Here is a 15,250-nt window from a genome sequence, read left to right on the forward strand (position 1 = left end):
TACATACAAGGTGATAACTACCTGTATATTATGTACTTTTAAGTACATAATGTCTTAAGACATTTGTATTAGATTTAGTATAGCTTGTGTGATAGCTGCTATACCAAGAAAGACATTGCATGCAAATAATGTGGCAGCGTTTTTCACTCCATCAGCTGCAACATTTGACTTGTCTAGACCTGTATGCAGGTAAAAGTGGACCTAACCCCCCTTTAAAAAAAAAACCTTTTTGAGTGCCTTATCACAAAAAAGTGGACCTTTTGTCAATTTCTCTCCAACTTTTGAACTTTTTAAATTTAAATTTAAAAAATAGGAAAATTGGACCTCTGCAACCCCCCTCCCCCACCCTGCATACAGACTTGGACTTGTGGATACAATGTCTTGAATATCAGAAAGTAACCTGTAGCATGTGTGAAGTGCAATAGTTGTGCACGTTATTAATCTTTTAAAATCTTTTAATGCAAGTTTGAGCATTGTGCATGTTTGTAATATAGATTTGTGCATTATTGTGAGCATTTTGTTTTGCACTTTTTTGTTTCCTTGTTGCTTTTTGAAGATTCTGGGTGTAACTCCAATCCATGTTTGAATGGTGGTACATGTTATCAAGGCGTTGGTACTAGCTATATATGTGTGTGTCAAGCAACTCATGAAGGAACTCACTGTGAAACTGCAATTGGTAGGTCTTTTTGTTATCTATTATGATTTTGCTGCTTATTTTCTTACACAATGCTTATGAAATTATGAGTTTGTATTACAAATATTATTTGACAAATTTTCTAATTTGTTTTTGATTTACTGTATGTTTGGATTGTGTGTCTGTCAGTCTGACAGATGCTGTCTGTATGTCTGTCTAAATGTATGTTTGTTTGTCTGCATGCATTGATTTTCAGATGTTTTAAGACTTTTTTGCAACACCAGGATTAAATACTGTATATTCTTTCCTCCTGACAGAATATGTAATACAATAACAATATAGTGTAATCTTGATTTTTCAGAGGACCAGTGTCTTGGATTTTTTTCCAGATGTATAAAATTTATTAGAATAATTAAACTTGGTATCTTTTGTGTATTATCACAGCGAATTCTTGCACAATAAATCCATGCTTCAATGGGGGTGTTTGTAGCCTTGCAGCATTTAACACTAATGGCTTTGTCTGTCAGTGTCCACCAACGTACACAGGCACCAATTGCCAAACACGTGGTATGAATAGTTTTTGAGTTATTTCATAATTTCTGTATAAGCTTATAAGAGCCTTTCTTTGAGAATTGTACAATTCTATCTGACATTTTGGTAATTTATAGATGTTTGACGTTAAAAAAGAAACAAAAGCAGAAAACTAATAACTGTAAAGATAGAAGATGTATGATGAAGATTTAAAAAAAGAAAAAATGATGTGTTTTCTTAAAACAGTTTATTCTATAGGGTAATTTTTGTTTCCTTGATTCTCTTGAGTCAAAAAGATAGAAAAGATTTATTTTGTACACATGATACGTATTTATTTATTGGTAAATTGTGCTTTACAAATCCACTTGATTACTCACGTTTTTTAGACGTTTCATCTTCCTACGGAAGACTTCATCAGTAATGTGATGAACCAGCAACACTCTACTCTCATCTCCAGAGTGCACAGTTCTTTGCAGTAGCTGGTCATATACATGATTGAGTGAGTATGTCCCTTCATCGCGGTTGATAACGTTGGCCCCCCGTTTCCCGATCCGCATGGCCTCTCAGCTACTGCAAAGAACTGTGCACTCTGGAGATGAGAGTAGGAGTGTTGCTGGTTCATCACATTACTGATGAAACGTCTAAAAAACGTGAGTAATCAAGTGGATTTATAAAGCACAATTTACCAATAATTGATTTCAAACAATCCTGATGAACTTATTCAAAGAGACATGATATGTATGTTATTCCAAGAGTTGAACCTCTAACAAATAAACAAAGAAAGATTCCTTTTGGAAAATATGATTCCTCAATATAAAATTATTTGGATACAAATCCTTTGGAATAATGTACTGTAACCAGCTTTTATACTTACATGATAAAAACACATGTTTTCTCCTAGTTACCAGCCAGTGCTCACCCAATCCATGCTTTTATGGTGGGACATGTGTCACAGTCACCGGTGGCTATAACTGTGTGTGTCAACCAGCCTACACAGGCACCAACTGTCAAACTCTGGGTAGGACCTGTTCTTCAGATATTGCATGTGTGCTAATTTTTATAACAAATGTTCCTTTTATGTGTTAGCTCTTAGATGAATTTACTTCCTTTTATAAAATTATGCATTCAAAGTATTTCATACCATTTTAAAATATACAAAGTAGCTTAGGTTTTTGCATGAGGTGGAGTAAATTGCTATGAAAAAAACATAAATTAAATTTTCTAAAAAGGTTCCAAGAGCAGACAATATTTTCAAAAACTTAACTACTGTCTTGTGAGTTACAGAATTCTAACATAGTAGTTTATGTTTCAATTACTTTTGTAGTCATCAATTCGTGCACTGCAAATCCTTGCATTAATGGAGGTACATGCTATCCAGTACAAAATGTGTACACCTGTGTATGTCCTCCGACCTACACAGGGACCAACTGTCATATACAGGGTATGCATAGTTTTTGAGTTATACTCTGCATGCATGCATGATATTGATGTATCTCTACAAGACTGTATGAATTAAGAGTTACTTGATTTTCAATGTTTTGAAATATCAATGGCTATTTGCATCATGTAGAAGTAGAGAGAAAGCGAGGAGGGAGAGAGAGGGGGAGAAGAGAGGGAGGCAGAGAGAGCAAAACTGAGACTAGCAGAGTATACACTTAGGCAGAGAATGTGCATGTTGCTCCTTATAATAGAAGTCTCTTCTTAAACAATGAAACTGATGTTCTAGGAGCAGTAAATGTGGTATAAGTGTGCATGCATATCTGCATGATTGTGTAAGGTATTATTTGTATGTACTGACATGCATGCTTAAAAAAAGTTTAAAATGGTCAAACATTTTGAAATGTATCAATAGTACAATAACAATTCTGAGATTTTGAAAAATAACCAAATTAACTAAACTGTAACATACTGCTTTTCCATTTGCTAGTACTTCTATGTACGCCCAATCCATGTTACAATGGAGGAACATGTATTGCGACTGCTACTGATTACAACTGTGTCTGCCGGGCAGAATACACGGGTAGCAACTGTCAGACACTTGGTATGAACAGTTTTTGAGTTATTCTCATATCACTTCATACCCTGTTTGCTGTGTATACTTAGGTTGCAATTTTCTGATACCTGAACATGCACAACTTTGCAATCACAAATATCACCCGAGTGCAACTTTGTGATACATGAGCATATTTGAAATGAACTGCCATTAGAGTAAAAGTGTAATATGAAGTAAAATTTGCAGAAACTTTTGTTCAATTGGTATCACAATGTTGGACGACATTGAGAGAATTGCATTTCAAAAAATTAATTTTGACTCACAAATTCTACTGCTTTTTAAAGTCATATGTACAAGCCTGTGTATTCCTAGGTTGCAATTTTTCTGATACCTGAAGATACACAACATTGCACCACCTTGAGAACATTGCATTATTCAAAGTCAATTTTGGCTCACAAATATCACAGCTGATGTCCTGTATGGATCCCAAGTGTAATCGGTTACGGTTCGCTATCTCTAAGGTTCGCTATCTCTAAGGTTCGCTATCTCTAAGGTTCATGTTATCACTAATTACGAAAAAGGTCCGCTATCTCTAAGGTTCGTTATCACTAATTTCGATTAGGGTTCGCTATACCTAAGGTTCGTTATCACTAATTTTAAATAAGGTCCGCTATCTCTAATTTTGAAAAAGGTCCGCTATCGCTAATTTATTGAAGGTTCGCTATCTCTAAGGTTCGCTATCACTAATTTAAAATAAGGTCCGCTATCTCTAATTTTAACAATCCCGGTATCCCTAAGGTTCGCTATCTCTAATTTCAAATAAGGTCCGCTATCTCTAAGGTTCGCTATCTCTAAGGTTCGCTATCATTAATTTTAAATAAGGTTCGCTATCTCTAATTTCAAACAAGGTTCGCTATCTCTAATTTATAATAAGGTTCGCTATCTCTAACTTTAAATAAGGTTCGCTATCTCTAATTTTAAATAAGGTTCGCTATCTCTAAATTTAAATAAGGTTCGCTATCACTAATTTCAAATAAGGTTCGTTGTCTCTAATTCCAAATAGGGTTCGCTAACTCTAATTTTGTATAAAGCCCGCTTCATATCTGTAATTGAAAATAAAATTGGCTATTTTAAAATAAAGCCCGCTATCTCTAATTAAAAATAAGGCCCGCTATAAGGCCCATCTAATTTAAAATAGGACCCGTTATTTCTAATTTACTGTAAGGTTCGCTATGATCAATAATTTTATTTTAATAAACATGATAAAGTTTGCAAGATCGCTAGTACGTATACTGGTCCGGTCCGAACAACCCAGAAAGAGATTTGAATCAGTTCACCGTCGCATACCAGTATAGGCCTACAATTGATAGCCGATCGCGTTGCGCTCAGGTGTTGTGGATATACATGTATGTTGTGCAATTGCCCCCCCTGACAAAAATTGCCTATTTGGGCCCCGCCCCTCAGACCCTCGCCCCTAGCGCTATTTAGGCCCCGCCCTAGCGAAGGGAAAAGGAGAGAGAGAGAGAGGAAAAAGAGAAGGGAAAAAGAGGGGAGATAGGGAGAGGGAGGGAAAAGAGATGGGGAATCCATACGATATGCAATACCATACGATTATTGTCAATAAGCCTGGCAAAAAACAGTGGGCTGTGTACTGCCCTCTACGATAATATATGCTAATTTTTTTATTTGATTTGATTTGTTCGGGTTTTGACAACCCTGGATAACCCAAGAAAGCCTCTATTGAAGCTTATTTCCATTGGGTTCCATTTGAACACCGGGACGGGTTGGGAACAGTCAGGGGTTAACACCCTACTCTTTTCGAAACTGGCTGCGAAATACATATACAGGTATGGCTCTCTGCCATATCAAATCCTTTTATTGAAAATGTCAACATAAGTTATTTAGCAAAATGCATGTACAATGTATAGTGAAGCTCATAACCTTGAATGAACGAGAGTCCAGTGCAGCTTACATGCAAGCTCATATTACACCAATCCACTAACTATGTCTGCAGTCATCTGTTTCTGCATACAACGCATGCTGGCGTTGCGAATGCATGTGTTGGAGGCTAGTAGCTGCTAGTCACTGAGAATCCAGGGAGTAGCTGGTAGTTTTACCAAAACTTTTACTATAATTTAGATTCGCGACCCTGATATTTGACCTATCATGATGTATTTGACATTGTTAGTTCCAGAAATAGTACAAGAATACTCCTGGGCCTGGTGAGTTAAAATGGATGGCGCTAGTCCACGCACGGATAGAAGAAAGAGTCAATTGTTGGTCAAAACAGTGCACTGACACAGTAAACTCACAGAAAAGAAGTAAAAAACTTGGCACTTAAAAATTTCATGCGACTTAACAAAATAACCTGTGGACTTATAAATAGTCTAGCAGCATGGAGAATATTCTTAGCTCCATTTTGGTACCAGGTGAGGCCTATACATTCCAAAATGTTCATGCTGTGTTGAATTAAACAAAAAATGACCCCATTTTTGGCAACTTTCGTGGATGAATTGCAATGGGACATTTCGTGCTGGACAGTTCTTGTCTAAAGGTTGACAAAGGATTTGATATGACACGGGACTGACGGCTTAACGTCCCCTCCGAAGGACGGAGTACTTTCATTATTCATTTACCCAATTCTAAATGAACCATGGGGAAGCGGAAGTCTGAATTTAATCTACAGAAGTTGCCAATTAATTTCAGACTTTTTTCCCTAAATCTGCGTGCTAAATAGGGGTCGCGTTTTAGGACATTAGTCGAGTTACCTCCAACTTTATAATAATATTGTTGATATCATAAATCAGAACAAAATTCGCATATCTGAAAATGACACCACATTTTTAGGTTTAGGCCTACTTTTTAAGAAAATTAGCGACAGATTTTCCCGTATTTAGACCCTACATCTGACTGCTAACCACGTTTTGTACTCGTATGTTCATGCGCACATAATCGTAAACATTGCTCAAATTTTCGCATTTTATTTTCAAATTTATAGAGATCACATTCACAAGAGCTGTAAAACTCGATTGACTATTTGAAATTAAATTTTTAATATAAATTCAACTTTGATTATTAGTAATAATTTGGAACACACTAAACATTGGTATAGATAGAGCAAACTAGAAACCTATATGAATTATTAAAAAAAAACTTAATTTTTATGCAATTTAATCAAAATTGAAGGCCAAAACTTGAGTTTAAATTACAACAAAAAAATAGTAAAAACAGCTAACAATAACATTGAAAAGTCTCTTTGTAATTTAAACACCAATAAACATTGTTTTCTATATTTTTAAACCCTTCTTTACTCATATTAAAAGGTTTCTAGCTTCTTCCAAAATCGGAGCTGTTATTAAATTGGAAATGAATGTAGGCCTATTCGCAAACGCACGTACAGCGAAAAACCTGGTGGCGTCCATGCACGCAGCTTGTGGATGTCCTCATTTTTCACGTGCATTTTAAATAGATAAAGACACGAAAACGCATGGAAATGCTCCTTAAATGGTACATACCACCCAAAAAAAACTTTCCACAGACTTTAGGTGCTAAATAGGGGTCGTCGCATTTTTAGGCCATACGTCGAGTTACTTCCATCTTTAAATATATCATTGATATCATCAAAATCAGAACAGGGGGTCCTTTATGTAATTTATATCTTCCAAACAACATGTGATGGAAAGGAAAACAAGGATTTTTTCCCAACAAAAGGGGTCACTTTGGGGTCAGTGTCATTTGGAACATCCTACCATAAAGCAGTTACATCAATAACACATCAGGCTTCAGATTGGCAGCTTTACCAGCCATCCGAAGACCGCAGCCTCCTGCTTCCATCAACAGGTGGTAACTCCCACATCAAGTTTATAGTAGCAGGCCATGAAAATATGCATGACAAAATTCTCTATCTATTGACTACTTTATCTTGTAATTTTTTTTAAGAGTTCGTGTACTTTATGTGTATATTTTCACCCGTATAAACTATTCAACTCGAGGGCGCCTTTCCCGCTTTATTTAAAATAACTTTTAAGTCAGAGATAGTGGGCTAATTTATATTAGTAAGAGCGAACTTTATTGAAAATTAGAGATGTATAGTGGGCTTTATATAAAATTAGGAATAGCGGGCGCTATTTAAAATTAGAGATAGCGGACCTTATTTGAAATTAGAGATAGCGGACCTTATTTGAAATTAGAGATAGCGGACCTTATTTAAAATTAGAGATAGCGGACCTTATTTGAAATTAGAGATAGCGGACCTTTTTAAAATTAGAGATAGCGGACCTTTTTAACATTAGAGATAGCGGACCTTTTTAAAATTAGAGATAGCGGACCTTATTTAAAATTAGTGATAACTTGAACCTTAGGTATAGCGAACCCTAATCGAAATTAGTGATAACGAACCTTAGAGATAGCGAACCTTAATTAATTAGGGATAGCGAACCTTATTTAAAATTAGTGATAGCGAACCTTAGGAATAGCGAACCTTTATTGGAATTAGTGATAACGAACCTTAGAGATAGCGAACCTTCAATAAATTAGTGATAGCGGACCTTATTCAAAATTAGTGATAGCGAACCTTATTTTAAATTAGTGATAGCGAACCTTATTTTAAATTAGTGATATCGAACCTTAGAACTAGCGAACCTTATTTTAAATTAGTGATATCGAACCTTAGAAGTAGCGGACCTTTTTTTAGGTATAGCGAACCTTTTTCTCTGTTAGAGATAGCGGGATTCTGTCTCCATAGACTTTACACGTTAGTGATAGCGAACCTTAGAGATAGCGAACCTTAGAGATAGCGGACCTTAGAGATAGCGGGATGTCACCGTGTAATCACAGGTGTCACATCTATATTAGTCCTATATGGAACCCAAGTGCAATCACAGATGTCACAGCTATATTAGTCCTATATGGAACCCAAGTGCAATCACATATGTCACAGCTTTTAAGCTTTTAAAAGTCCTATATGGTCCTGTTTCACAACCTGGGGTACCTTTGTATTACATAGTAAAAAAATTAAATGGTTCAAACATTTTATCTACACATCTCATTTGAAGTGGTTCATCCTCCTGAGCATTTTGACACCTTTTTTATGGAAATCGGTTAAAAAATGAGAGAGTGAGGGCAAAAACAATCATAAAGTAGGGATGATGTAACCCCACCTCTTTTTTCCACATTTACAATCATTTTGAGCAAGTATTGGTCTTTTAAATGAACTTCTGTATTTATTTACTTGGTTTAGATGTCTGGGAGTCCATTTAGACATTTTTTACTAGATTCAAATTTTTAGTGGGGGTTTTAAATCAAATTTACGATATGAATCCCTCCCCCTAATCCTCCTCCCCCTAATCCTCAGCCACCCTTGGCACATTTCATGGCAAACGTCATAAGAAAATAATTAAAAAATATTTTAAAACAGGATAAAAGCATGAGTAATCTAGAATAAATAGCCTCAGTTTAAGACCTAATTGAATCTTCTAAGTGAAGGAATACTCAAGAGACAGTGTTTTGAAATCCAAGCTGCACATCAAAATGTAACAAAGCCACCTTTTTGGGTACCCCAGTATATGACACAGGATCATATGGAACCCATTTTGCAACTTTGAAAAACATTAACAGATTTGAAATACAATGTCCTCAGTGCGAAAGTTCAATTTGAAGCACAATTTTCAGAAACTTTTGTTTAGTTGGTATCACAATATTGGACCACATTTAGAGAGTAGCATTTCAAAATGCCTCTTTTGTCTCACAAATTCCACTGCTTAAGTCATATGAGCAAACCTAAAGCACTGGATTAAATTCTTTCAAACATTTGGTAAATAAGCACACATAATCATTTTTGATATATCTTTTGCATTAAAGTTGTAGTCAAGTCATGCATTTAGTTTATGCTTATAGTTATACAAAGTTAAAGTTTGTACTTTAGTTTTAACTGAAGTTGAATCTCATAAAGGTTAGAAGTGAATTATATGTAAATTGCCCACAAGAAAGGGAACACAAAACTGATGATTACCGTAATTTGAACCTGTAAATAGCTCAGTGTTTGCCAAAAATAGTATTTGGTTCTTTTAGATGTTCTCTGATTCTTTATGACCAAATTCAAAATAAGCTAGGCCAGTTTTTGATCATAAAGCTTTAGCGGTATACTTCAAAACATGGAATTCTGATAAAAAAAGAATATGAATATAATTTAGATATTCATGACCTGGTAAATGAGATTGAACATGTACTAGTTGTGAAGAGTTTAAGTAGTATGAGCAACTATTTTCTACCTCTTAACATATTATGGGGTTATGTGCAGAAGTGTAACCACTAGACATTTTACTGTTGCTATAATTGATCTCGCCTCAAGTTGAGAGTAACGCTATGTTGGATTTCGTAGTGGCAGATTCAAATCGCATGCACTAACCTAATCCCGTGTGGAGTATATACAGACATTAAAAGCAGATTTGTGCATACGCAGGTGATGTAACCGCACAAACGCACTGATTCGAGTCTGCCACTACAAAATCAAACATGGCGATAATCTCAACTTGAGACAAGACACAGTATAGTCAAGACTGCTTATACCATTTTTCACCCTGATGTGACAGTGATGTGAACACATAGAGGCAGCTGTTTATTTCGCGCATCTATGCAGTGTCTAAGCATGTGCATGTGTGCACCAGCGCTTTGAGTGAACACTTGTGATTTGTAGCTGCGCCCAATGAAATACACACTGATGTCACTGCCACATCAGGGTGAAAAATGGTCTAGTATTATATAAAACATCACTGTCCAGCTTGGTGTATGAAGTGCAAAATCACACCATATGAAATGTATTGCAGTTGAGTGCTTGAAATTTAACACATTTGATATACCATTGCAATAGAATTATAATTGCTTCATGAAATAATGGGCTATTCCAGTTACAATCATACACCCCCTATGGAAGACATAACAGGGTGAATATCAAATGGGGTTACTTGAATTGGTGAAGATCTACTCCCCTGTGTGGGAGATTAAGGTCTAACCATAGGGGTTATAGATTTCAACTGGCATAGCCAAATGCATGATCCAATCTGTCATTGGAATGAACTCATGTTTCATGTTTGTAACAGTAGCATTGAAATGATTTCATAATTCAAGCACACACAGTGTATTGGTTTGTAAAAGAGCACGTAATTAGCCTCGCACAGACATTTTCTATTGAAGGATATACTTCAAAATGATAACTGGCCAACAACACTAACATTTTTGATCCAAATATTTCAGCCTCACGTTAAATAGTGACAAGGGCTGTGGACTTAGCAAAATATATGCTTCTCTACTAGAAACACCATATTGAAATACAAAAGGATGTTGTTAACATCCAGAAAAGTAGAGGATCATGACCACTGGCACTTATGATGGAAAATGCTTTCTCTGACATATTTGGATCAAACATATGAGTGGTGTTGACCAGTTTTAAGTCTATAAGTATTACTACCACTTATACATCTCCTAATTTGCAGAGTACACTTGTGTATAATAATCTATTAATTTGACAGATACATTATATTGACTGATATATTATATTTATTCCTCTCCATGTATCCCATTCTATTACTTCTCATTCTAGTACCAAACATATGTACCCCAAACCCATGTTATAATGGGGCCACCTGTTTTGTGACTCCTAGCAGTACTGATGGATATAACTGCCTGTGCCCTTCATCACATACAGGGCCCTCATGCCTAGTGCCCGGTAGGAATTTATCATCATTTGGGGCAGTCTTCTTTATCATATGCCTCAATACTTATTATAAACAAGGCTAACATTGCTGCCTATTAGGGAGTAAATATGTTTAGGTATAGAAATGTCAGTCTTGTGGAGTGACTCTTGAGGCATATTTGAGGAGACTGCCAGTTTTCAACCTGTTTGCTTCATGTTCTGAAGTTGACTGCAAGACTCACAATTGCTGCCTTGTTATATTATCTACATCCTCTCACCAGGTAGCATCTGCCTGGCTAGATTATGGCCCTCAGTTTTCTGGGTTGATGACTGGAACACTTATAAAAAGTGTAGGACTTACCACAGCACAATTGTGTCCAAATTAATCTTTGACCATTATGATCCCGCTTTATAAAACACCCGGAGCGCAATAATGTACAATGGTACAGTAGGACACAATAAGCAGCAGTTAGAAAGTTATGCTATGCACATGATTAAAATCATATGCGAATATTATCACAAGTATGACACAATACGAATGCTAAGTTTTTCAGTTGTCACTACCAGGCATATAGTTGGTAGACAACAAAGGATCCAGTTTAGGTTTTGTACCTAGTTTAATTTAGATTGATGAAACAGCCATGAAAACAATACCGGAAACAACATTGAGCAATGTTTCCCACAATTATCAAGAATGTGGCTGTGTACAGTCATGGAAAAAGAGTTGGCTACTGTATAATATTTGAGTTATTGCAGTCATCTTTGTTTATGAGTGGATTTGGTTATGGTTTAAAACATTTGATGCTTGAAATAACATTTTATGATGGATTGAAGTGCTTGCAGTTTTCATGACAAGTGACAATTGATATGCATGTACATGCACAGAATTGATTTAACAGTTTGTTTCAAATTATCTAATACATTATTACAATTTGGTTGCTATACTTCATATATAATATTTCATAATTCATCAATTACTTTCATATCTCATTCTACATAACTTTCCATCTCATTCTTTTGCTTCATTTTTTCACTTTGAATTCTATATCTATCTAACAGACTCCTCAGGGCTTTGTGTTCCAAACCCATGCCAATTCGGTGGTACCTGTTCACTTTTGCCTAATGGTCATAGATATACCTGCACATGTCCTCCTGGAAGCTTTGGTACCAACTGTCAATTCAAGGGTACATACTATTTGACATCTTTTCTGATAGATCATTTCAGTCTATCTGACTATATTCATCTAATAATCTAATAATCTATGTGTAACCTTGCTGGTTTTACTAAATCATACATTTTTATTATTTTTATAGTTAGTAGATTCTTTGATGGATAAGATAACTGGTGATGAGGATAAATAACTCACATTTACTTATTCAACTGGTTTATGGAATGATTAGTACTAGTAGTAAGAAATGTGCATTGCATTTTCTTTTCCAGGTACTTTATGGAATCCAGTGTCAATTAGTTGAGCTTATTTGTATCTGAATATGGTTATGATTGTCAATGATGTGAAATGGCTTGAAACTCCTTCCCAATCATTTTCTGTGCTCCCATACACCTGCCAAATGATTTCCTTGTGCTCCCTCTATTTACTTATTCTATTCTAATGGTTTTATCTCACAGCATCTACAAGTGATCGATGCTCACCCAATCCTTGTCTTAATGCTGGTATCTGTTATCCAACTCTCTTATCTACCAGTGGCACAGGGTACCACTGTGCGTGCCCAGCTACCTATATAGGATTCCGATGCCAAACCCCTGGTAGGATTCTCACTGGATTCTTGTTCAAAATGTTGCTTATTTTATGTGAAAATTTATTTTACATTTTATTCAAAAATATCTATAAATAATATTGGAGGATATAGAACCGCTAAAATAAGATGTAGGCTTATCAGCAAGCAACTTCAAGTTACAAAATGCCTAATTTGATTTTGCAGCAGGAATAAATAATCAGTGTCCTAGCTGACCACCCACCACCTGTCATTTTGGACAGGCAAAAATATGAATGCCTGACAATATGCTAAATTCTAAAATTATGCTTATTAAAATAAGTTCTGTGAACTCAAAATTAGATCAGACTAATAAACCAAGGCTATGGCAATAGCTATCTGAACTAACTGAACCCTCAGAAGGTATAGAAGTCTGGTTTATATTTTCAGGATTAAATTTTGGTCAGGTAGTTTGATGAAAATGACAGACACTTGTCAAATCCTGACTAAGACTGCAGCAAGATGATTCGTAGGTCAAGACTCAATACCATATTGAATAGTAATTTTGATGGTACAGGTGATGTGTCTGATTCTTTTGCTCCAAACTTTAGAAAACTTGGGATTATTGTTATCATTCTCATCCACTCACTCTGTTACCTTGGTTACACCCTTACAGTATCTGGCATACCTGATACCTCCACCAATCAGTGCTCACCCAATCCTTGTCTCAATGCTGGTATATGTTTCCCAGCTTTATTGAACACGTATGCTACAGGGTACCGCTGTGCGTGCCCAGCTACCTACACTGGATACCGATGCCAAACTTCTGGTAGGAATATGGTTGTGTTTCTTAAACGTTTATGTCAGATATTTGGAGACGAAAAGCAAGATAGTTTGTAATTTTCTATGAAAATTCAATATATTTGCTATTTTGATATTTGATAAAATACAAAATTTAGTACGGTGATAAAACATGCAGAAATGAAGACACATAGGATCATCAGGTAGAGTAGTTTACTGATATTCACAATAATCAAATGTTTAAAATAAAAACATTAATTCAGAAATAAAATGATTTTATGATATGAATTATTTGACAGTGTTCAAGTTTTAACTTAGTTAAATGATAAACAATATACAAAAAGGATTTGATATAAAATAATATATATCACAGGGAAGTACCAGTTATTTCCTGACCCCAAGATAATTTTCAAAATAAAATTTAAAAAAACTCAACCTTAAGATATGCACAACCTTAATTGAAAAAAGCCAAAAATATAAGGCTAATTATACAAATTTTACTCTCTTCTCTCCACTTTTCCTTCATTGATTGATTTTCTATTCTCTTAATTCCCACTCTGCTTCTCCTCCCATCCATCCATCTATGGGACAGTCTCATTTGGAAATCGATGCAATCCCAACCCATGTTATGCTGTTGGTGTATGTTATCCCTCAGCAACGGCTGCCATAGGTTACACATGTGTGTGTCCAGAATCTTATACCGGCATCTACTGTCATCTACGTGGTAGGATACAACCCAAAAGTTGTACATATTGGTGTCATATGACTGTGATTTATTGGTCTTAGATAGTGAAGTAATACTTGACTTGCTTGAGAATACTTGAAAGAAATGTCTTTGTTTAATATTGTATTGACTATTGGCTTGAACGGACTAGATTATGTTTACTGTACTTAGTTGTCAGGAAATAGTTTAATTTTGTGCTCAAGTCTTTAGATACCCATATTTAAAGTTTGAATTTGCAACATGCTTATAAAGTGCACCTGCACCTGCACATCAGGCCAAAAACAAAAAATTGATGTCACAGAGCTGCTACACATGTTTTTTGTTTTTAAACAAAATATTGCCATTTGTTGGTAGAATTGTGCAAGTAACACTTTAAATGTGTGAATATATTTCATTGTGTGGATAAAAATGAATGTTTTGAGCATCTCAAGCTTATTTTACTAACTTTGAGTGACGGGGAAGAAAAAAGTGAGGGTAAAAAAATGTGAGGGTAAAAAAATGAATTTTCAAGTCTTTGAAAGCTCTGAGACATACTGATTCTTCTTTGCCTTATCAATAAATGATTTAGCAGATTTCATCTATTTCCTGACTAAATAAAGTATTGTAATATTCCTTTGACTCTGTTGATTACTAACATCCATTAGCCTTTTCATTATTATAACTAACTACTAATTATTGTTCTAATAGCCTAACCATTAATTTATTGTTGTAACCATTAACATTTTGCAGTTGGTGAGCCATGCATACCAGACCCTTGTTTCAATCAAGGTGTCTGTTATACTTCAGCATCAGGATTTGATTACTATTGCCTGTGTCCACCTTTCACAAGTGGCAACAAATGTGAAACATTGGGTAATGAGTCAACTCATTTTTGGATTTTTTTAAAAATTTCATTTATGAGATGGGGTTTTTTGGATTTTATTCCCAAATCATTCTGTTCTGGTGTGTTTGGGGAAAAGGATTTTGTTTATTTTGACATGGTTTATTTCTTGGTGAAATCCTTAATCTAATCCTCTCCCTAATCCTAACCCTTACTAACTCAATATTTTCTTAAAGTGGTATTTCCTGATTGTAGTACACTCTTTTTAGATTATGGTCCAATAGATATTCACAAAAAAAGCTTATTTCCAAGATTGCAGTTGATTCGGACATTTGCTGGATACA

General features: G+C 35.3%; 1 protein-coding gene across 1 annotated transcript in view; it reads left to right on the top strand.

The window, feature by feature from the left end:
- The window catches only part of LOC140156015 (uncharacterized), a 193,137-nt gene that overhangs the window by 79,884 nt on the left and 98,003 nt on the right, over positions 1 to 15,250 (top strand). The window contains exons 20-25 of the mRNA XM_072179104.1: positions 557 to 676; positions 1,079 to 1,201; positions 2,067 to 2,183; positions 2,490 to 2,606; positions 3,093 to 3,206; positions 11,908 to 12,033. Of these exons, the coding sequence (XP_072035205.1) occupies positions 557 to 676; positions 1,079 to 1,201; positions 2,067 to 2,183; positions 2,490 to 2,606; positions 3,093 to 3,206; positions 11,908 to 12,033 (717 nt within the window). The remainder of the gene's footprint in view (positions 1 to 556; positions 677 to 1,078; positions 1,202 to 2,066; positions 2,184 to 2,489; positions 2,607 to 3,092; positions 3,207 to 11,907; positions 12,034 to 15,250) is intronic.

This window comes from Amphiura filiformis, chromosome 6, assembly GCF_039555335.1.
Source record: "Amphiura filiformis chromosome 6, Afil_fr2py, whole genome shotgun sequence".
NCBI lineage: Eukaryota > Metazoa > Echinodermata > Ophiuroidea > Amphilepidida > Amphiuridae > Amphiura > Amphiura filiformis.